Here is a 23,587-nt window from a genome sequence, read left to right on the forward strand (position 1 = left end):
CGAACATGCTTGATGTGAACTTGTCCTTGAAATCTGAGAGTGACTCGAAGTGAAGGGCTGTCTGTATTTTTTTTTTAATCTATTTAATTATTTTAAGCTGGATATCCCAGCAGCATGTCTTTATCGAGTATGGGGAACCTCTTCAGAAATTGACAGCTTATTCGTTAATTTGTTGCTTCTTTGACATCAGACTTGCGGGCAAACAAACTTTCCACAGCCTTGTTTGCTCCTCAATCGTCTTTGCCTCATGAGAAAACTTCAAAGCTATCGTCACCAACAAGCAGACCGGCTCATTAATTCTTTGCAGAGGCCTTTTCTTCAAGAGAGGACCTTTTTTCAAAACATTCAACCTGAATATTGATTTTTGTTTTGATTCTTCATTGAGCAAGTCCAAATTCATCTTGGAGTCTGTTTTGAGATGTTGGGTTTTTCTAGTTTTCATATTTGTACGATAATAAAGCAATATTTGTGTCTCTGTCCGTCTGCAGGCTCACCTGGTGGCAGCGTTCGAGAAGAGCCTGAGTAACATGACCTGCCGTCTGCAGAGCCTCACCATGACTGCTGAACAAAAGGTACAAGAGCGTAGTCCTGGATTTGAAATATGCTGCATATGAGCTCCATGGCCAAGGTATTACAGGGAGGAGAAATGATTAGAAACAGGCAGCAGTTTGACACTGCAATAGCGCAGTGGAAAGTAACAATGTGGAGGTCAGCAGTTGCGGATTATAATGGGTATTTTCTATCTTTAAATTCCAGTTCTTGACTCGTGAAAGATTTTCTAGTGAAGTTTCCATTTTCACACATAGTTTTTCTCATTGGTTTTAGTTGTTGCCAGAATATTTCTCTAACTTTACTCCAAACCTTAACCAAAGTTGTATGACTTGCTTAAACGACAAATCTTTTTACTTCACAGGCAGGTAAAATTGCCCAGCCCTGCATGGGCACGCAATGATTCAGCATATACCATTGATCTTATGCCCAAAATCCCATTTCAAACCACAGTATTCTTCAGAAATCCTCCAGCATTTAACTGCTCTTAGGTCTCTTTTCCTGTATTTTCTTAGAAGTCGACTTTTTTTACCGAGGAGGTTTCAAAACAGCTTGAATGGTATTGAGGCACTGATCACACCACAGCAGCAATATGTTCAAAGATATATCCCTGCCACAAATTATGAATACCTCCCTCTGTTCGCACATCCACACACACATGCACAAAATGCTGACAAGCCTTGGCAGATTTTTAATCCTCTATAAATTAAAGCAGACTGGGATCTGGTGGGATGTCTCTGTTAAACAAGGCCGTCCCAACTTTTAATTAAAGTAGAAACCCTATCTGCAGCCCTCAGTGGTTTTTCGGGCAAGGCAGAATAGGAGACTCCCTCTATCTGATTGTGTTGGTTCAACAGAGTGGAGCTTTTTATTCTAAGCAGGTGGTGCTGGGGTTGGGGCAAACCCACTGGGAGACTCCTATCTTCTTCTTCAAAAAAACCCTCCCTCGTTTTTGTCTCTGATCTCCTTCCACTAAAAGCCATGCCAGTGCCAAATTTAACAATTTGCTTCCCAGTGACGCAGCTCTTGTGTTGATTCCGCCTGTTTGGCCAAAGGAAGAGCAGTTTTTTTTGGTGCATCATCCTTGTTTAAAAACCATGTCTCCCCCCAGGAGTCTGAGTTGGTTGAGTTGAGGGAGACGATAGAAACACTGAAGACCCAGAACACAGACGCCCAGACAGCCATCCAGGTGGCACTCAATGGCCCTGACCACCTGCACAAAGGTAATGAAGAGACCAGCTGGGGATGTTGGATCAAATTCAAATCATCTGATGTTCTGAGGAGGCCTCAAATGTGTTGGAAACAGTGGGGCCATTTTTAGCCTGATTGGCCCCAGGGGGAATTGAATCCCTAATACTTGAAGTGTTTGCATTGTATGGGTCAGTTTTGGAAAGGCTGATTAATCATAGCAGCTTGTTCAAGCCAAGCTGACCCCAATGTCACTGAAGTATTCGTTTTTAAAATGTATTCAGCATCAGAATGGCTTTTGAATCAGCAAAAGCCATTCTGATGTATTTATATTCTGTAATCATGTCTCTGTACAGTTCATATAGTTCATTCATTCATCTAAAATGTGTGTGGAAAACTGTGTGTGTGTGCAACATGAAATCAGATCATGGTTGCAGTTGTTTTTTGGTTACTTCTTTATTAGCACGTTTGCATGGCTGCACTGTATTTCTGACACTGTAGCTACTCAACAAGTGTTTGCTAGCATTAAACTTCAACTTCGGCACTGAAACATTGGATTATAACTTTAAAGATAAAATTATATCAGCCAAACCATTTTGGTACATTTCATCTCTCATCAGCGCACTAACATTTTGTCTGTCATTTGTAGACCTGCGGATTAGGCGGCAGCACTCGTCAGAAAGTATGTCCAGTATCAACAGCGCAGCCAGTCACTCCAGCATGGGCAGTCTTGGCAAGGACGCTGAAGACAAAAAGAAGAAGAAGAAGAGCTGGGTAGGTGGCAAAACTAAAGAAACTGCCAGCACTGTGAGACAAAAGCTGCAAAGAAAGTTTGAGTCCAAAAACGGACCAAAAATAAACCTCCCAAATGTGAACTGCTCAACTGTTCTTCTGCGCAAAATGCCACAAACTCTAAAAGGCAATCTGCAAATCCCTCCCACAAATACAAAAACGCTGTAAATAACTGAACAATTTCAAAGTGTTCCTGCAGATTATGCAGCTCGGGTATCTTCATCTCAGACCTTTCCATTCAGTTGCAGCAGACATCAGAAGCCTTATATTTTACACTTAGTTTTCTTGTCATTGTTTAGGAGGTGGATTCAAAAGACTCTGACTAATTCAGAAACATATGAATTATTCAGTGGCTTCAAATATACTCCATATGCCTGCATTAAAAGATTAAATGTCGTCTTTACATGAATGACGGCATTTTCATGGATCTGTGAAATAAAGCTTATTATGCTTTTGCACCCACTGAAAGGGCTTCAAAATCAGCTAAATGCCCAAAATGTAAACGCATTGAATAATCTGTGCTCACCTGCATACAGCGTCTCCTAACCATGAGCTCAGGAGGGCTGAGTTCGGCTGCAGCAACTCTTTATGTGATCGTAACTCCAAATCAAAAGAAGTGGGATCATTTTTACTTCAAATGGCGAACTGGTTTTTATTGCTCTCACTTGTGCTTCCATTCTTCTTCCTTCCCTCATCCTGTGTGAAACTAGTGTTAAAGTGGGTGTTTGTGCGGCTGTCTAAGTGATTCAGCCTGTGAATAATTGGTTGGTCCGATTTCAAACCAGCTTGTGATCAAGTCACCACTTACTTTCTTACTTTAAAAGCGTCTTTGTGTTTGGACACTTTCAAGGTTGAAGGCAGAGCATGTTGGGATTCCCACAGGTCGTCAGCAAAATTCTAAAATCCCATTCATGTCTTTAACAGCATCACAGCCTGCCATCATATCTCTGTTGCTAAGTTACAGTGCTGAGACGGTGTCAGCTGAGTGGCTGAGGTAGCATCCAGTGGTAAGGGCGAACAGAGGGTCAAGAAGAGGAGTCAACAATCCTGCAATTATTGTTGGAAGCGCACTTTAAATTTCACACGCAAAAGCATGCAAATTAGGTTGGAAAGCAGCAGAGTATCCACGAACATCATGGATACTGACGTTCAGCTTGAAACCAGGGCATCAGCTGCCCAGAGGTTAGAGAAGTGGTGGTTGAATCTCTGTGTCAAGTGGGAAAGTCTGGGCAGAAGAGAAACACTCATTTCTATCAACATCTGCTGTCAAAGTACTTTTGAGAAGTGCTTTTAATCCCTCGGTTACTCCGCTGGGTTTGGTCAAGTTTGAAGCTCTAAAAAGACATGGGATACATCTTTATTTCTCCAAATATTCCGCCAAGTTTATTGAAACTTCTTTTATTCTAACTCAGTTTCTTTGATGACCCAGTTTGCTAAAGTGTCCAAGATGTACTCGCACCTGCTCTGGGATTACAGTCAAGCCATGGACATTTGCGTTATGCAGTACAGATCTCTTATTTCCCTTTCTACTAAGGACTGTGTCCACAAATACCCACAAATCAAGGCAAAACAGCCAAATTATCTAAAAATGCAATACACAACCGCAGAGCTCTCTCTTCTCCCTCTGCCCTTCTCTCTGATTTCACTGTTCTTTGCTTCACTCTGCAATCGCAGCTCAGTGTCCCTGGCTAGAGAGCTGTTATTTGCTGCAGCCCCCTGAGCCAGACAGATGACATATTAGAAGTTCCTTCTCAGCCAAAGAGCGCGGAGCCAGAGCCAGTTTTCAGTCTCTGCTGCAATGCAAAACGCCTGCCCTTGAAATGAAATGCGTGCAGCCCAAAAGTTCGCCACAGAGAGTGACATCCTAGCCTGCTACATTAAGTGAGACCCCCCAAAAAAGTCAAGTCAGACTCATGAATACAAATCAATCCCTTATTTAAGCAGCAATTAATTATTCATTTGCATAAATTCTGCCTTGGTGAACACATGGGTGGAGACACGGATAGAGCTGAACTGAGGTTACTGATAAATAGGTGAAGAGTGAGCAGAAAAGCAGCAGATCATGATAACGGAGTGTCACCGGAAGGATGGAATAATGAATAGGCAGAGTGTCAATAAGGCTGGGGCTGTGTGCCAGCAAACATCTGACCTGCTAAAGCAGCCTGGGCAGGATATGGACTGTGGAAAGTGGCAGAAATGGCCCCACAGAGACTTATAAGATGTTGCATTATTCAGCATATACTCATAACTGCAAACCTGAGGAAACATCATGCAGTGTTATATTTCTAACATTGTGAGGACTGTCTATTGAAGGCTCAACCTTTAGCACCAACGCTAGTCACGTATGTGCAAATCAGCCAGAATGATATATGTTCTAAACTCCATCCATACGTTCATTATCTATAGCTGCTTAGCCTGCTCGGGGTAAATGGAAAGGTTGGAGTGTTTCCCAGAAGGCACTGGACAGCATTGTAAAATGCTTTATGTACTTGAACTTGAGTGCACTCTGTTTGTATGTTCTGTTCATTATATTTGGAGTCCTGTTACTACATGCTTACATCTGTGTCTGTGGGTTCCACATACTGTACTTATAGGTGTAGGTCTTGTAAAAAAAAAAAAAAAAATGTACTAAACCCAGTCATAACTTTATCTTCACACAGTATCATCTTCAAATGGTAATTATGTAATATGAAGTACTAATAAACCTGCCCTTGTTATGCAAAATACCCAAACCTACAACCAAACAAGTCACATTCACATATGATAGAAGGGGTCATTTCAGGAAGGGATATGTCATTTATAAAGGATTTACACTGAAACCAAATGGACTTATTCTCAGGTTTTCAAAGTTTTTACCCGCCTTTCAGAACAGCTGCCATGTAAGACTGATCAGTGCAGCTTTTAGACGTCTCATAGCGTTTAACCACTCATAATGTGTCTCCCTTTCACCTGTGTCTTAGAGTGTCAGTAATCTGGAGCTAAACATGACTGTGAAGATCGCTATCAGTGGAGATAAATCGATGATTAGGGTGTTCTGATCTTAATCACAACAGAAATCTTCATTACCATCATCCGTTCAACAGCAATAACTGTATCAGACACATTAGCAGCATTTAGCTATAATCACTCATCAAGTGAGCAGGAGTGTGTGTGTGTGTTGTGTCGCTTAACGCTGGGTGTGTTCTGCATCTTCAGGTGGCTGATTCCATCCCGGCTCAGGTCAGTGGCTCCCAGAGTGTCTTCTGTGTGTGCTGTGGTCTTTCCCCATCCTCCCCTCCTTCGCTCCCTTATTCATGATTGCTCCTTCTTCCCCTCTCAGAGCAACCTCTTCTTCCCCTTTTCTGGAAACGTCGGCATGGATACGGCAACCCCCCCCCTCCTTTTTTTTCATTTTGATTGCTTGTTCAGCCCTAATTTTTAGTCATTAAAAAGCCTGCCCCCCCCTTTCTGTCTTTCATTTCCATCTCTACTTACAGCCTTGCCTTTTGCCTCCCTCTTTCCCTAAACCAGACAGTGACCATTGCTTGGAAACAGGACAGCGTGACTTCCTGATCTGGCAGGATGTGATGTCACCAGAACTTACCTCTTAGGAACTGACATGTTGTGACTGTCGTGGCTGGTGGGTGGCCATACTGACGCTTCTGCCCTGTGTGCATTTGTGTTATCTGCCTTGCAGTTACGCAGCTCCTTCAAGCAGGCGTTCAGCAAGAAGAAAACTAAATCCCAGTCGGCCCATGACGAGATGGAGGAGATGACCGACTCGCTGCCGTCCTCGCCAAAACTGCAGCACGACAACAGGCAAGGCAGCATCGCCACGCTGCGCTCTTCTCCCTCCACCACAGAGTGAGTTTTCACATGTGCATCCACTCTTACACACCTCCATATATACACAGGTGATACAGTCAGCGGCTCCTCTTTCCTCTCTCAGTCTAAATTCTCTCCACTGTGATGTTTTTGTTTTGATTTCTCAAATGTCTCTTAATCCTCACCTCACCGTTCTTTTGCCTCTTTTCCGACCTCTCTGCTCATCCTTCTCTTTAACGTCTCTCCACCTGCTGTAGCAAGTGCGTTTGCGATAGAAAGTCCTCCCCCATTTGGACGCCAAAGAAAAAGCAAAACGGTCATGTGGTCTACAAGCACAGATCTCGGTAACAGGCTCTGTGTGGCATGCTCCCAGGGAGTGTGTGTGCAGTGGGGTGTGTTGGTGTGACTTTCCTCTGCATCTCAATGCTACGAACACCTCGGCATGTTGGAGGTGATGATCTCTCTGGTTCACGACCTGGACCAGGACCTCTGATGTGTCCAGTTCAGGAAAAGCAGCAGGAGGCTAAATAAAGGGGCAGAGCATGTGGACGTGTCAGTTTTTGAATTTCACACAGTGAACCTCACAAGTGTGAGAGATTCTTGTCGTGTCTTTGAATTAGCGAAGTAGCATTGCATCTAACTCTAGTTGTTGTATTAGATCTCTGCCTGTTTATTACGAAAATAACTGAATCATGAATGCAACCATAGCACTTACTGTATGTTCCACACTGAAGGAGGTTTTCAATATAACTACAACTTTGATACTGTAGATGTTCTACTAGTTGTTCACTGTGCCAGCAAAGCATTGTGGGAACCATAACTGGAACATGTCATCAGATTGCTCCGCAGCAAAAATGTTGGAGAATTATGAACGGGAAGGATTCGCTGTCCCAAATGTCCCACTTCCCCAATCACCTCCATGTTATAACTGCCTGTGCAGTTTTCACCACTGACTCCAGCTTCCCACTGAACTTCAGCTCTCTTGTTCCCTTCAAGTGTGTGTTTTTTCTCTCTAGATTGTGTGTGTTTGGTATAACCCTCGAGATGACCCCCCCTTCCTCCTCCTCCTCCTCCTCCCTGTGTGTAATCCCGGTTGCAGGCTGTGCGAATGCACGGAAGCCGAGGCTGAAATCGTCCTCCAGCTGAAGAACGAGCTGAGGGAGAAGGAGCTCAAGTTGACCGACATCCGCCTGGAGGCCCTTAGCTCTGCCCACCACCTGGACCAGATCCGAGAGGCCATGAACCGCATGCAGGTGAGACCACACTCTCAGACTTGGGCATCTATTGATGTTGCATGCAGGTCAGACTGGAGCAGCATGCAGAGTTGCACATTTGTCAGGAGAGCATGGTGGTGAAGAACTCATTTGTATCTTGCCATCAGTCTCGTGGAGAAGGACACACTTTTGGTTGCGCTTCAGACGGGCACAACTTTGCTCTGTCTGTCCAATTTAATTGGACTAAGGTGGTGTGTTTTCCCCTGAAGGCACTGGAGCATGACAGCTACCAGTTAGGAAGGTAACAATGCATTTAGTGGATGGCCGACACAGCACTGGGGGGCACCAGGAGGGCTGAAGGCAAACTAGCTGAAACTAACACAGAGCCTCTCATACTGTTTACACCCAACACTGTTGCAGTTTAGCTGTTAAATTGTAGTTCATGATATTGTTTCTGTTCATTCTCTTCAGGTGGTGAAGAATATCTCACAGCCACTTTTCAACCCATACGCTCTAAGAGCCAGAGGAACTCCAGCACACAACCCCCTGAACTGTAGTTTTTTTCACTTCTGCTAAGATATAAGGTGTTAATTAGTGAGACTGAATAGTGAGTAGGTAGATTTTGTTGCCTTTGTGCAAAGCCAGGCTGGCTGTTTCCCCCTCTTTTCAGTGTTTATGCTAAAGTAAGGTAACCAGCTGCTGACTCCAGCAACAAATTTACCATTCAGACTTGATAGTAGTTTCAGTCTTCTCATCTAACTGTCAGCAAGAAAGGTAGTGAGCATATTTCCCAAGATGTCAAACTATTCCTTACATTTTTGAAAGAGTAAAACAAGGGGAAAAAAGACAAAAAAAACAGAAGAAAATAGGATTCTGTGCCAGCTACCTTTCCAGCTATCACAAAGCACAGTGAACCAGCAAGCTGCATCACCTGTGAAGCTGGCAATGAATAAATGACTTGTGAGTCTCTCCATTTTCAAATCAATGGAGGTGGAATGAAATTGTTTATTTGCCCATGAAGCTGAATAAAAAGACAGAAAGTGAAGTTTCCTCTCTGCAAATACATGAATTTGATTTTATTTATATAATTCCTCTTGATGTAGTGCAACGAGACGCCACCCATCAGTTTAAAGTCTAATGTTCAGAGGTGCCGCGTCATTTCTTGTTCTTAAAAGAAGACTGCATTCAAAGAACGTCACCATGAATGTCTCAGTTAAGTGGGTCTTTGTAGATGTGGATTGCCTTGTCTGTAGAAGCCTATAGTCTCCTCTCAGATCTGGGGATCATGTAAGGCTCCTTATCTGAGACTTACCCTTCAATACAAAGAGAGCCTTGAAGATCAAAAAGCCGCTTACAGCCCATAATTCCAGTAACACTAATTCACAGTCACAACAGTGGCCAGCCTAAATGCAGGAAAATGACTGTCTGCTGTTTGAGGACATTATTACTTTGTCCTGGATGCAGTTCCTGTTAGATTTTGTCTCATTTTATTCTTTTGTCAACAAACAGAATGAGATTGAGACGCTGAAAGCGGAGAACGATCGTCTCAAGTCCAGCGGCAACGCCACACCGACGGCCACGCCCATCAAGACGGCCCGGCCACCCTCCGAGACCTCCAGCACGTCCTCGTCCTCCTCGCGTCAGTCCTTGGGGCTGTCGCTCAATAACCTCAACATCACTGACACCATCATGTCAGGTCAGTTGAGCGTCAGCTCTGGTGTCTGCGGCGCGTTGATCTGAAGTGTCCAGTGTGTGAGTGAAATGGACTTTATGCCTTGGCAAAGCGAAAAATATACTGTACACCTCAGAATGCTTTCACTGGCAAACTTTTTTTCTTTCAAAACCGTTGGCAGGTGCATTCATCTAATAAGAATTAAACCTCCAAGAGTGGCATTGTAAATGCCATGTTCTTAAGTCTAGTTAAGCCATAGGACACATTTTATGGTCTGCAGCAACTCTCAGAGCAAGTTTTTTTGGTTTTTTCTTTTTTCCTGTGGCATCAAGTTGGATTAGCTCTCTCATACTTGCCTCAATGAATGTGAGAGAATTGTATTTGTGGAGAGAAATGATCCAGAGGAGCCGCCTGAAATGATGAAATAGCTGCTCTCTCTGCTGCGGGGGCTCACAACACAGCAGGAGCCTGCTACACACACACACACACACACACACACACACACACACACACACACACACACACACACACACACACACACACACGAGCATGCTGGAAATCTCCGCCGGCCTGCTCCATTTGAGAAGTGAAAGAGTTTTGTCCCTCTCCCTTGTCCTGTAATTAACATAGAAGGCGCAGCTCTCTCCGAGGGCCCGGGCCCTCGTTAATTGACGGAGGGATGAGCCGAGAGCAGTGACGCGTGGGAAGACGAGAGGGCCAAAGGGCCGTTATCACCCCAAAGCAGAGCCCTTAGCTAAGGGAAGCCAGCCGAATGCAGAGCACCCCGTTCCCTCTGCAAAATGGAATCTGGGAAAAAGAGAATGAGGAGAGACTTGATGGAGTTGTCACTGGTGTGGTTGTTGTCAAAGGTTAAAGGTGGCAGGAAATGAACACTGAGTCAAACCGCTGCCGACAAATTGGATTGAGCTCTGTTTGCTGCCGCTTTTTAATGTTTTCTTATTTTGCTCTCTGTGCTCGTAGTTGTCTCAAATAGCTGAAGCTGCTATAATCAATATTTTTATATTAACAATTGATCGCACAACTATTTTCACTTGTCACTCATATTGAAAAACCTTGGGTGTCTGATTTGTGCTCAGTGGTTTAAATACATGGTTTCATGCTGCTGTCAGGTGATATTAGTGTCAGTGTCAGGTTGATAACAATCATAACGCTCTTCTCTTGGTTTCTCTGTGATTTTTGTCCCACTGATGTCATGATAGCAGCGTCTCAGCTAATCAACCCCTGTCTCTTATGATTTTCCATCTTGACTTATTCTTCTGAAAATTCTTTGTCTCTCTCCGCTAGATTTTACTTCTATTTCATTTCCTGACACAGTCCTTCATTATGATTCTGGGCACTCACTAGGAAAACATTGATTAAATGTAAAAGTCATTATCAGATGAAAGAAACCCATTAGCTATCTTTTACTTTGGAGTCTGTTTGTCCATTTCCAGCTATAATTTGCCAGCAGGCAAAGCGAGAGCTTGTTTTTTAATGAATCGAAGCTCTGATAGATTAAAGTTGCTTGTGTTTCCTAACAGAAAGTTGTGTTTTCAGATATTCTGCTTGATGACAGCTACGAGGGCAATCTGCGCAAGGAGGGCCGGAGTGTGAGAATAGTGGTCACTATCACCAGTGGGCCAAATACCACCAAGGTTAGTGGATGACGCTGTCACATTATTTCTCTTTGCTTCCGGTTAAAACCACTGAAATACTATTTATTCTGACTACTATTGTTTTCATGAACTTATCTGACAACTTCAGGGCACACAAAGCCAGGAGTACCTGATTGGGTCTATAGGTGTGAGTGGGAAAACCAAGTGGGATGTCCTGGATGGAGTTATCCGACGCCTCTTCAAGGTAAACAGACCATTGCTCATAGGATCAGGTCAGTTAGGCTCTGTCAAACAGCAGAGTTTGCTTTAAGTTTACACCATCAGTTAGTTTGGGTTTTGTGTGGAAAGGACTTTCACATTTCACATGAAATCGAACCACTTGCGTCTGAAGTATTGTGTAAGATTCACAAACACACACAACAAGCTCCACTTTCAGTTTGAAGATATGTTGGACAACAACAACCACAGCCTCTATTTCAGCAGTAGTGCAGTTCCTCATTTTCCTCTGTCCTCTCCGACCCCCTGCAGGAGTATGTGTTTCGGGTGGACCCTCTGACCAGCCTGGGTCTCAGCTCAGACAGCATCGTCTGCTACAGGATGGGCGAGGTGGTTCGCTCGCACGCCTCCGAAGTGCCTGAGCTGCTGCCCTGCGGCTACCTGGTGGGCGACAACAACGTCATCAAGGTCAACCTCAAAGGTATGGCAGCAAGGGAACATGGAGTTTCTATTTCAGGATTACAGCTGAGGTTGAATCCAGGCTGGGAAGAAATATATATTAACTTGAGTGAAATATATTTATATGCATTTCTTCCTTGTATCCACCCGCCTTCCTCTTCACAGGTGTGAAGGAGAACAGTATCGACAGCCTGGTGTTTGACACGCTGATTCCGAAGCCCATCATCCAGCGATACCTCAATCTGTTGATGGAGCATCGCCGTATCATCCTCTCAGGACCCAGTGGCACCGGCAAATCCTTCCTGGCCGCCAAGCTGGCGGAGTACATCATTTCCCAAATGGGGCAGGAGGTGACGGAGCACAACGTGGCCAGCTTCAACGTTGACCAGAATTCCAGCAAGGTAGGAAGAGAGATTCAAACATGGCAGTTTGGGACTGTGAGAGGAGAACCTCATGATGTGTGCATGTAGAAGATGTCAATATTTATTTTCTTGAATCGTGCAAATGGTTCATTACATCTACCAAACACAGTTTTGTGTATCACATGCAAATATTAGCAGACCTTCAAAGATGTACACCTGGTTGCATTACCTCATACTCTGTTCTGCTGCTGAGTGTGTACAATTTGCTCTCTCTGCCTCCTCTCCCATGCATGCATCTCTCCCTGTGTGATTACTGAAAGCTGGGACAAAGTTGCATCTCTTGGATTCTACAACCTGACTTTTCCCTCTGATGTGTTTCACCATCCTTCAGCATCAGAAAAATATGTCAGCATTTAAATAATGAGCTCCAGAATGTGACATGCGTCACCAGTGGATGTTTTTTCACGTAGAGCAGGCATAGGCATTGTAATTTTACCCAGATGTAGTTATCTATAATACAGGTTTGTCCACAGGGAGAAAAGCCACATAAGAGTCACATAACTTAAATAAAAAGGCAGTAAGGACTCAGATCATATTGCTTCCTGTAAACTATTTGTATCAAACCTCCACCTCAGGCTCTTTACATTCAGAATGTTGCATCAAAATGAAAACCCACTCATGCCTTCTGCCCCAGGACCTGCGTCAGTATCTGTCCAACCTGGCAGAGCAGTGTAACTCTGAGGAGACGGACACAGAGCTCCCCACTGTGGTCATCCTGGACAATCTCCACCATATTGGCTCCCTCAGCGACATATTCAACGGCTTCCTCAACTGCAAGTACCACAAATGGTGAGTCAGGAATGCACTGTGTTAAAAATCTATAAAATCCAACCTGAAATAACTATAGTGTCAAAATATCACTTTTTTCAAAATGGTGCATCTTAAAAGGCGTACTGGCCTCACAGCAGCAATGCAGCAGTTTGCAGATCGGCATTTTAGTGCGGCAGCTCGGTTGCGACTGTGAATCATGATGTTGTATTTGTCCCCATCCAGCCCTTATGTGATTGGGACCATGAACCAGGGAGTCTCCTCCTCTCCGAACCTCGAGCTACACCACAACTTCAGGTCAGTGACACACACTGTAACCACAACCTTAACTTATACAGAAATGTCTCTGAACATGCAGCAGTGTTGGGCACAGTACTCATGTTGTGGTATTATATTTGTCTGTGCACAAATGTTATTGGTTCCAGAGATGAATGACCGGTTTGATTTGCATCCTCTCACCTGTCAGATAATGTGTTAATGTGAATTCTGCGTCAACATGTTATTTCTCACAGATTGTAAACTAAAGGCATTCTTCCACAGGGAGGGCTGTAATTACATCTCTTGGATAATTAGCCTCGTTAAATGAAAATGAATTGACTATAATGCATGTTCTGAGTGAGGATCGTTTCTGCTTGGCATGTTTGACTAGCTGATGATTTGGCAAATAAAAAGCCATGAGGGAAAGCTCATCATGGGCCAGACATTAATTTAATATGAATCTATTAAAGTGAAATAAGCCCGAAACTCATTATTCTGATGGTAGAAATGACTGAAAATCTCTCATCAGCTCTAATGTGAGCTGCTCTGATGAGAAATCTGTTTTAATGTCAAGCTGATTTATTAGCTCCTCTGCTCCTCTTTCACCATTGACCAAGTGTCCTCTTGCAGGTGGGTGCTGTGCACCAACCACACTGAGCCAGTCAAAGGTTTCCTGGGCCGTTTCCTGCGGCGGAAGCTGATCGAGACGGAGATCAATAAGAACATGCGCAGCAATGACCTGATTAAGATCATTGACTGGATCCCCAAGACCTGGCAGCACCTCAACGGCTTCCTGGAGGCACACAGCTCCTCTGATGTCACCATAGGTCAGTCTCACACACACACACACACACACACACACACACACACACACACACACCCCATACCAAAGACTGTATGGTGTCTGTCGAGTCTTTTGTTATCAGTGAATGAAGTGAGTGTGGGAACCCTGTTTGATGCTCTTTTGCAACACGTGTTGAGTCTCTGTCTGTCTTTGGTCCTCCATCTTCAATCCAACAAACACTCATCATCTGGGCTCTTTTCAGGCCCCCGTCTCTTCCTGTCCTGTCCCATGGATGTAGAAGGCTCTCGGGTTTGGTTCACCGACCTGTGGAACTACTCCCTGGTGCCCTACCTGCTGGAGGCTGTCAGAGAAGGGCTTCAGGTACATCCTGACATACTGCTTCATACTTCTACTCCACTACATTTCACAAAGAAATATTGTTCTTTTTACTCCACTACATTTATGTTACAGCTGTAGTTACTAGTTACTTTTCGGGTTAAGGTTTTGAATTTAAATCACTTGATCATTTCTTTTCCTCATCATAAATTATAATGCATGGTTCCGGATTAAACTACCCAAAAGTATGTAATGCTGATAAAAATTAGCTCCACCTTGACAACATCACAATATTGCTTACACGTTACTGCATCAATGATAATGAACCAATAATATAATACAATACTAACAGGAATCATTCTATATAATGAGTACTTTTACTTTTACAGTCGCCCATTTTCTCCATGCAGCACTGTGACTGGCACAGCTGTTAAAATGATATGAGACGAGTAATGAAACTGAGAAGATAACGATAATCACCACACTGATTTTTATTTCACTTCATCTAGTTATCTGGCATGTCATAACACGTACATATATGAATTTATTTAATATTATATATGTATGTAGCAGATGATCTTGGACTGCATACTGATGGTTATTGTGTCCGTCCCTCCCCATCATTCACACCTCCTCTCCCTCTTTGACGCACCTGCAGCTATATGGCAAAAGAGCAGCGTGGGAGGATCCATCCAAGTGGGTGAACGACACGTATCCGTGGAACGCCGCCGCTCTACAGCAGGACGGACAGTCACTGCTCCAACTGAGGCCGGAGGATGTGGGATACGACGGCTACAGCTCATCCAAGGAGGGAGCCTCGTCCAAGCAGGTGTCTCAGAGTGACACCGAGGGTGACCCACTGGTGAGGCAGACATACACACAACAATTCTAGTTGACAGCATTTAAGACAAGTAACAACATGACAAAATATGGAAGGACTTAAAAGCTAAGTAAAATAGCCCCACTGTAAGAAATGCGATGCTGTCCTCCACGTGCGAAATGTGATCCAAAGTATTAATCCAATAAATCAGATATACATCCATACACAGTACATGGTGCAGATTCATAAAGCTGTTTGATTCATGAATGCTCGTTTCCAAAGAAACCGTGGGTGAATGTTACCTTGGTGGTTTCTCGAGTAAAAAATACAATAAAAAGATAAGCTAGTAAAGTAGTTAGGTGGTATTGGCTCCTAAACACCAGCTGCGCACACACACACACACACACACACACACACACAGACACACACACACACGGAGGAGGTTGAACTATTCAGGGGTGGGGGAGAAAGACAGGGAAGGGAAGAGAGAGAATTCTCCATTTGGTGGGTTATTGCAGTCTAACAGGAATTAAAGGGTAGTCATCCAAAAACAAGTGCCGTGATTTAGCAAGTGTGTGTGTGTGCGTGCATGTATGTGTGTGTGCGTGTCCATGTCCGTCCAGGCGAGGCCAGTTTGAGCGCAGGTGTGCCAAGCCACATTTTCGAAACACTTGGAGCGATGCACCACATGCAGCAGCACCTCTGCATTATTTAGACCATTAGCTCTGTTGCAGGGATGAAAAGTTCTGCAGTTTCATTGTGGTGATTTACCACAAGGTTTTAAAAGTGCTTTCTATCACGTTAAGTATAAAGACGCTGTCTGTGAGTCATTACACACACATATTTTTACGATCGTTATCGGTGCTTTAGATACGGTGGCTGATCTGCTCACTGTGTGTTTTTTCGCTTATATGAACAGGCAGGAAGGTCAGAGGGAGAGCTATGAGAAACAGCAAAACACAAGGGTTTATGGAGTTTATGTGTGTAAAGAGAGAAAAGGTTCACTTCTTTCCACTCAGAAAGCTGAGCAAAAGTTTTACACCAGAAAAGAGAAATCACACCAAAGGTTAAAAACATTATGCTTAATTGATGTAATTGCATTCAGAGCTGTTTTGTGTTTAAAAGTACATCTGATCACTGCTGTGCTGATGACATTCAAGAATGCTATATTAAATAGTCTACTTTACATAACTGCCTGAATGCTGTTAAAAATGGCAGGCTGGTAATGTTCCTGCCCTTCTCTCTTGGTGCTCAATATCACCAGCAGGTCTCTGAGGTCTCCTGGTCAGGGTTTGTCGGTTGCTCTTTGCTGCAGGCTTAGAACTACAGGAAATCTGTGGACACTGCTGACACCTGTAAAACTTGCCTGTGCTTATTTTTTAGTTATTTTATCTCCATTTTATTTTTTCCTTTAATATTACATCTCAGTTTTATCTCTGGCTTTTATCTTTCATTATGACACACTTCTATGCTCAAGGACATCTTTATTGTCCCGCTAGGGGAACTTTTTTATGCAGCAAGGGGTCCACAGAGTGACAATCACATAACTCGAACGGGGAGGTGGAAATGCAAATGTGCAAAATGTGACCAGTGTGTCGCAAAAGAATGCAGCTAATTGCTATTAAGCATTTCAGTAGCATTTGGGATGACAGAGACAACAAACCTCAAGTTCATTTTTAGAGGACAATGTGACACAAAACAAACAAAATTGTGTGTAACAGATGCAGTGACACCTTTAACAGCTTAAGTACATCTGGACATTTATTATCTGATGTTTATACTGCATGTCTTCTGTTTACTACCCACAATCTCTGTTAGTAATGTGTTTGTGTGCCGCGTTTCCAGATGAACATGCTGCTACGACTGCAGGAGGCAGCTAACTACTCCAGCACGCAGAGCTGCGACAGCGACAGCACCAGTCACCATGACGACCAGCTGGACTCTTCGCTGGAGTCGGCGCTATGAGACCAAGAGCTGCGCTGGGAGACGCCAAACCCTCAGAACGCCTGGGAGCCTTTGAACCTCGGCCGCTAGCAGACACCCCTATAATGCACAGATGTATGATATATGAAAAGTTTTATTATCCAAAATGGTATACGCACCATTTGAAAGAAAACACATATTTTTTACATCAGAATGGTGCAATATTAAATCAAATTGTATGTTTTAAAGAGCAGTAGCCAACTTGGTCCTTAGCGGTCAGAATGATAAACAATCATACAAGTTGGATCGATTATATTTTAAACACACTATATAGTAAAGTCAGCCAGTCATTTTTTTAATGGATGTATAACATTTTAGAATACAACTTTTCATATATGTGGAGGTGGGACGTGTCTGACAAGGGACAGTAGTTCCTCTGAAGATGATTTTCAAGGAGCAAATCACATTTGTGCTCAGCCACGATGAGCCACAGATCACTGCGTTATTTTAACGACGGGCGTCAGTCCCACAAAGTGTCGGAAAAAAGAGAAAGCCAAGAGTTTGACATGACACAACTGGATTTTTCTTTTTTTAAATCCCAGATATATCCTCAGATGTTTACAGTTAGTGGCAAGGTTCTATTGTTTATGTCTTTCCTTGTTTACAGAGGTGCTTCTCACACAGACACACACACACACACAAACACACACACACACACACAAAGACACTCATGCAAATGCACTTAAACACAGGCAGCAGGAGGACACCTTTAATCAGAGGCTTTAATTGGGTCAAGCCCCCGTGTGACCAACAATCCAGCCTGTCAAAGTGTCCTTGAGCAAGGCACTATTTATACCATGCTGGGATCTCTGACCCCACCTATTGAGGGAGGCAAGTAAGAGGAAAATACTGTGGTGTTTTCAGGTGAAGAAACGCCCTCTGGTGGTCAAAATAGAGACTCTCAGCTTTTAGAAAACTGGCTGTAAACAGATTTTCTTAACACACGAATCAGATTCACCACAGATCCATCGGGTTGATTTTGTGCTTTGGTACAAAGTCCACAACCAGCTGTTTAACTGAACTGGATCCTCACTAGTTCCTATGTTAGAGCGTTGGGCTAAGGGGCACGTTTTCGTCTCATTGTTTACCACTATATCACCTTATTTGGGTGTCTTTGCCTTTTCTGAATATAAAGACAACTCTGCACCTCCATGATGGCACCAAATGAGAGACATTTGCAAAGCCTCTACAGCCCAACTAGGATCACAAGAATTACCTTTTCATAACACACACACGGCTCACAACCCTCCTCCTAAGTCGTCAGTTGAGCCCCCGTGGTGCTGGTCTCCTGCTCTGAGCCTCCTCAGTGTCAGGCACTGCCAAGCCGCTCCTCGCTGCCCTGCATGCCAACAACAAGCACAACGAAAGCGCATTGTCTGTGTGTCATCCAGCCACATTGCTACTGTGAAGAAAAAAAATGGACAAGTGCCAACGTTTCCCTTTGATTTACTGCCAAATGTACACACACACTCATACACAACCATACACCCACAGCTGACCATGGTTGTAAACTTAGATTAAGTTGTTCTTGGCCTTCCACACTCCACAGCCTGTTGTCACTCCTTAGCTTAGAATGCACCATGAGAACAGCAGGAGGCGCCCTCTGTGGGTCATCACAGAACTGCATCAGTTGACCGTTCTCTAAACCCCTCCGGCGGTTATCCAGTCATTAGTAACTCTAACTTGGTTCACCGCATCTGTCAAGCTTTGGATGTCTCCACATCTGAAAGCAGAGAGTTTAAGAGATACTCAGTATTTAAAGAGCTTTGAGGGCGATGGCTTCTTTAGCCTTTCCAAAACCAAAAACATGAGCAAAAGTGTCAGGAATAGGTAAAATAATGTCTAACATTAGCTTCATTAGGACTAACAAGTTCTACACTACAATACAAGAACAGCGCTCTTTCTTTATTCTTTTATATGGAGCATCACATGTTGAGGGTGCTGATTGTTTGCCTGCGTGATGCAGCTTTAGCCTCAGTATTTCAGCACTGTATCATGTATGTAGCCATCAACAACATATTTAAGACTCATTGACAAGATTATCATATTAAAAATGAAGCAACAGGAAACCAGAGACAGCATTTCCATCTAACTTATGGAGCTAACTGTTAGCTTAATTAGCTAGGTAGCTACAGCTGATAAAATCCATGAGCAAAGGTTGTCATTTCATCTGATAATTCTGACATCCATCAGCTACAAATTGGCCTGTATTTGTTAAGCTCTGTCTGAAATCAAGTACCTATTTGTTCAAAAATGACTAGGAATTCTGCGTGGTAGATATGCTGTTACTGCCACTGAACAGATGTGAGAATGCAAAGCTTGACAGGCACAGGAGGAGGGATTCATTAACGGTTAGCTGGAAATAGCTGAATTCCTGTGACATTTGGGTTAATCTGCACGGAGAATCAAGCTGGTGGGGTTTCCTGCAACAAGGAAATTCAGAAAGTAACAGGAAGGCCTTCACTCCAAGAGATAAGAACCAGAGCTACGACACTGTTTGATCAATCGACAAAATATCAGTAATACTGAATGATGCAAGCCGACATTTGATAGTCTTGTTCAGCATCTGCACCCATGTGGGATCCGTGGGGTACCAAAAAAGAATCCAAAGTACTTTCAAATGCAAGTTAACCAGATCAGCCCACAAGCTGAATAAGGGAACAATGATACTGGTGCTTTCTCACTGCCTTAAATGTGCAAAAGTTTGGGAGGCATCCTGTGCTCCCATTGGCTATAGTGAGAAGAAGACATGTCGATGGCAGATGATGATGATCTGCTTCCTGCTACATCAGAGAAGCTGCTTGTAGTCGGAAAAACAGCCTCTTTTGTTTTTTGTCCCTCTTCCTCCAAACCGCCCTTTCTTGTTTCTGACAGTTAATGTATAAAAGAGTTGATGCTGTATTTGAATTTAAAGCTGACCAATATTGTAAACCATTTAAAAAGGGGTGGGCTATTTTTTAGTTGTAGTTTTTTGCCCAGTTGAGCTGGGCTCACTTGAACTGACAGGAGCACAACCAAACTGTTTTGGGTTTTCTAGCCTGACGAGCGCGTTTTGAAGCTTTTTAAAGGGGATGCATTGAGAAGAGACCTTTATCATTATGTATGCGTGTATTGGACGGAAGCCATTTTGAATTCTGATTGTCCTCTCTTTGTTTAACGAGTGGGTTGGTTTTGCACACTTTGAGGTGGGGGTGGGTTGTAAATACTTAAGTCATGCACAGTGAATCAAAGATGCATTCTGCCCTGTTGATGTTACAATATGCTTAACCCGCTGAGTAAATTATTGTACTTTGAAAACAGAGAGAAAAAAAAAAGAAATGCAAAAACTCAACACGCTGTCAGAAACAGGTGTGTGTCTTGTGGTGATTGGATGTTTTGCCTATGCAGGAGGCATATGGTGTACAGTAAGAAACTGTTTTTTAAGTCACTAAAATCACAGACTGAGAACAAAAAATAGGCACTTTCTGGTATTCCCCCGTGCTGCCATAATATTCTCTGGATCCTCTCCGTCCTTAGGAATGCCTGTGGTTCCTTAGAAGCACTTCCTCTCTGGACACTTTAACCCAAGCTTACCGCCACGTTAGGCTTGCCAGCTGTCCGAGGCACCGAAGCTGACCTGACACCGTACTGTATACATTTACCAACAACCAACAGGTGCTACTGGTCAGTCAAAGCCCACCAGAGACCAAGAAGTCATGTTGTCACAACCTCAGGACAATCCTATCCTCTACAATCCTACCTGTGTTCAGCTTCACAGGTGTCTCTGCAGCCAAGCCTCTGATTGGTCGCACATCTGGCCAACTCGGTCAGCCTTGTGTCCACAAGGATGTGCAGTTGCATGATAAGGGGGTGGTTGCCATTGTAACGGGTTGCTCCTTACCTACAGTTACACCCATGTATCAAACCTGAGCTTATATCTCCAACAATCCACCCTCTCAGCTCCTCTACACTCCCGTTGTAGGCCATTAGTTCCCGAGCTAGCAGAGCTTTGACACCGTTAACAGTGTACACCATAGTCTTGATGATCAGCTGGTAATTTCTTTTTTCCACTTAACACTTTGCAGTTACATCTCAGTTGAAAACCATAGCATTTACTCTGGTTTGAGAGAAAGTTTTCTTCTTTTTGGGTGAAACATTTGTCCTTAAATGTTTTATATTTTGTACATTTGTATGTAACATATCATGTAAATAGACAGAGACAGTGATTTAACTCATCTGGAGGATTTTGTAGTCTTTGTAAAGCCCTAATAAATGGTATTTGGTGTCACACGAGCAAACAGCATGCACATTTTTGTCTTAAATCTGTGTGTGTGTGTGTGTGTGGTGTGTTTTGGTCCCTTGTGGTGTGGAGGGTAAAGGCATACTACTACTTTCTAACAAGTAGCCATGTAAAGGTAGTCATCAAAACAGCAACTTGAGTCAGAATATATAAGCAAACATTTAAGATTTCTAAGGTGTGAAGGAAACAGGACACTGAAATGACTGAATTTCAGTTCTCTTGCTTAAACTTATTCCTTACCTTGAGAGCAATGAGCGTGGACTTGGCCTATTAGAAAGAAGCTGATGTTCAAACAGATAAATAATGGAGCTGTCAGCATTAAATTATCAGATTAAAGTGCGCCTAACAACAGTTTGTCATAATTACCTTAAGTAGACAACAAAGCAGCTGTTGGCAAAAGATTTCAACGTGAATGTCCCAATGATCTTCAAAGCAATGTGAAGTGTAGGCAATCATGTAATGTGAGCTAAGTATTTTTTGTGAAGAAAACTTAATTACTTGCATATAAATGACATCAACTGCATCGAACTGATGTAAGATAAGGCAACATTAGATAGTGAGGCAATGATTGCCAGAGCCTAAACAATCTTTTGGTGATGTCTTTGTGACACCTAGTGTTTAAAACACAAAGGAATCTAAAAAGGTAATGACCTCTCTATTCTCACAGAATGTACGACTGGGTGGAATGAAATCTTGATTGAACTGGAACTGAAAGTCCTGCCTTTAACGAAAGAAAGTACAATCACAAGATATACGAACATTACAGAAACCGATAGACGGATGGGTTTTATTTTGAAGGACAGCTCAACGTGTTGCCTGTTCTCTTCCGGGAAGCTCGCGGCTGTAGTTCATGCCAAGATGGGGTCGGGAGCGACTCCTGTGACGGAGTCAGAGGAGGACCTGAAAATGAATAAATTCAAAGGAGATTCGCCGTCTTTACCCAAACACTCCTACTGGTTTGACTTTTGGGCGTTCGTGGTCTTTGACATCGTTTTTTTCCTCGTCATGTATTTCATAGTTCCGTAAAAAGGTAAAAAATTTCAAAACTTTGTAGCTAACGTTGAGAGGGCGGCTACGGAAGTTGCTAAACTTCTGAGTTAACCGGCGTCGTAAGTGATTGATAATGAAACGCAGTTGAAATGTCACTTGGAGGTGTGTCGTTAACAACATTTTACCTCAGGTGAAGCCCAAAAGCATAAATTCCTTCAGCACTCTCCTTAACCTCTAACCTGTGTAGCTCTTTCTGTGGGGTTGACTGTTCAAATATTAGCTTTAGATAAAAGTGACAGCAGAGGTCACCATAGAGATAGTTACAGTGTAAACACAACCACTTTGATTTCACATTGGTATGTATTTATATGTACTAACGAGATAGTTGGCAATGTCTTATCAGTCCGCCCCCTGATTAAGTCATCTACTAATCATTTAGCTAAACTGTAATTCAGTGTGTCGTGGAAAGTTTCCAGTAAACTTACCTTTATTGGCTCTTGTTTGTGACTTTGTTACGGGTTGTTTTTCTTTTGTCTTCATGTAGTGTTTGTCTTAAATGTGGTTACTCTTGTTAAAAGGTGGTCCCCTGGATTCTGGAGGATGAAGACATGGAGCGCTGGTCCTGACCTGCCGTCAGGAGCACTAACTGGCTTTGACTGAATTTAACACCACATCATTGGGTATGGCATCCCAAGTTTCCTCTGCTTGGACCCTGGAACATGTTTCGTCCCCCTTCAATGTCGGAGATTTGAGCCACAGAGCACCTTCCCTCGAGCTCCTGTCTGTCTGCATGGATGGATTCACTTCAGACAAGAGATCAACAAGAGATCAATTTCAAGTATTTCTAATGAAAAGTGGCCATGGTGTCATAAGGACTTGTAAAATGTACCAACCTTAAAACCTTTAAGAAAACATTCCCAGTGTTAACAATGTAAATGTTACAGAGTGGAGCAGACCTGCTGATTGTTTTGAATATAATAACCACAAATAACAAAGATCAATTGAATAGCATTCTTACCTTTAAGTGGTTTAGTTTTATGTCTGAAATCTACTTGTTATCCTGCTCAAAAAGTAAGCCCTGAGGAGAAGAGTGGATTGTTTTGTCCCATTAAGCCGTCTGATGATCCTGTATGGGCGTGGTGTGACGACAGCAGACAAACAAGATTTTACTTGCACAGCATGAAGAACAATGTGATAAGCAGTATCCTTCCAGCACACTAAACTTTTGAAAGCTTGCACATGGAAATTACTGTGAATAAAGACTTTTTCCTGTCTGCCAAAGGGTGATCTATATTATTTTATAAAACCTAATGAATGGTATAATTGTAAGATTAAAATGTATCCAAATAATTAGACCTATGTTATATATTTTGTCCAGTTGTGTACTTACATTATCCCAAATATTTCCAAGTGTTCAGCCAAGAGAAATGTGCCATT

At 43.1% G+C, this 23,587-nt stretch overlaps 1 protein-coding gene and 1 long non-coding RNA gene across 19 annotated transcripts in view; both read left to right on the plus strand.

Annotated features, from left to right (window-relative positions):
• Window positions 1-20,199, plus strand: part of nav3 (neuron navigator 3) — a 387,811-nt gene extending 367,612 nt beyond the window's left edge. For 14 of the 18 annotated variants that reach the window (XM_076721935.1, XM_076721938.1, XM_076721926.1 and 11 more), the window contains 17 exons: window positions 489-572; window positions 1,661-1,772; window positions 2,387-2,511; window positions 5,725-5,748; window positions 6,206-6,372; window positions 7,433-7,586; window positions 9,057-9,243; window positions 10,777-10,874; window positions 10,984-11,079; window positions 11,364-11,532; window positions 11,676-11,911; window positions 12,567-12,721; window positions 12,926-12,997; window positions 13,589-13,785; window positions 14,005-14,123; window positions 14,737-14,940; window positions 16,744-20,199. In XM_076721935.1, the coding sequence (XP_076578050.1) occupies window positions 489-572; window positions 1,661-1,772; window positions 2,387-2,511; window positions 5,725-5,748; window positions 6,206-6,372; window positions 7,433-7,586; window positions 9,057-9,243; window positions 10,777-10,874; window positions 10,984-11,079; window positions 11,364-11,532; window positions 11,676-11,911; window positions 12,567-12,721; window positions 12,926-12,997; window positions 13,589-13,785; window positions 14,005-14,123; window positions 14,737-14,940; window positions 16,744-16,863 (2,319 nt within the window). In that variant the 3' untranslated portion in view covers window positions 16,864-20,199. The remainder of the gene's footprint in view (window positions 1-488; window positions 573-1,660; window positions 1,773-2,386; window positions 2,512-5,724; window positions 5,749-6,205; window positions 6,373-7,432; window positions 7,587-9,056; window positions 9,244-10,776; window positions 10,875-10,983; window positions 11,080-11,363; window positions 11,533-11,675; window positions 11,912-12,566; window positions 12,722-12,925; window positions 12,998-13,588; window positions 13,786-14,004; window positions 14,124-14,736; window positions 14,941-16,743) is intronic. The other 4 variants (XM_076721927.1, XM_076721930.1, XM_076721932.1 and 1 more) reach the window with 1 other exon arrangement.
• A 1,778-nt stretch (window positions 20,200-21,977) lies between these two features.
• Window positions 21,978-23,424, plus strand: LOC143314698 (uncharacterized). The gene is made up of 2 exons (XR_013075817.1): window positions 21,978-22,190; window positions 22,729-23,424. It is a non-coding gene; the product is annotated as an uncharacterized LOC143314698 (long non-coding RNA).
• Window positions 23,425-23,587: the final 163 nt, after the last annotated feature.

Source organism: Chaetodon auriga, chromosome 22 (genome assembly GCF_051107435.1).
Source record: "Chaetodon auriga isolate fChaAug3 chromosome 22, fChaAug3.hap1, whole genome shotgun sequence".
In the NCBI taxonomy this organism is placed as follows: Eukaryota; Metazoa; Chordata; class Actinopteri; order Chaetodontiformes; family Chaetodontidae; genus Chaetodon; species Chaetodon auriga.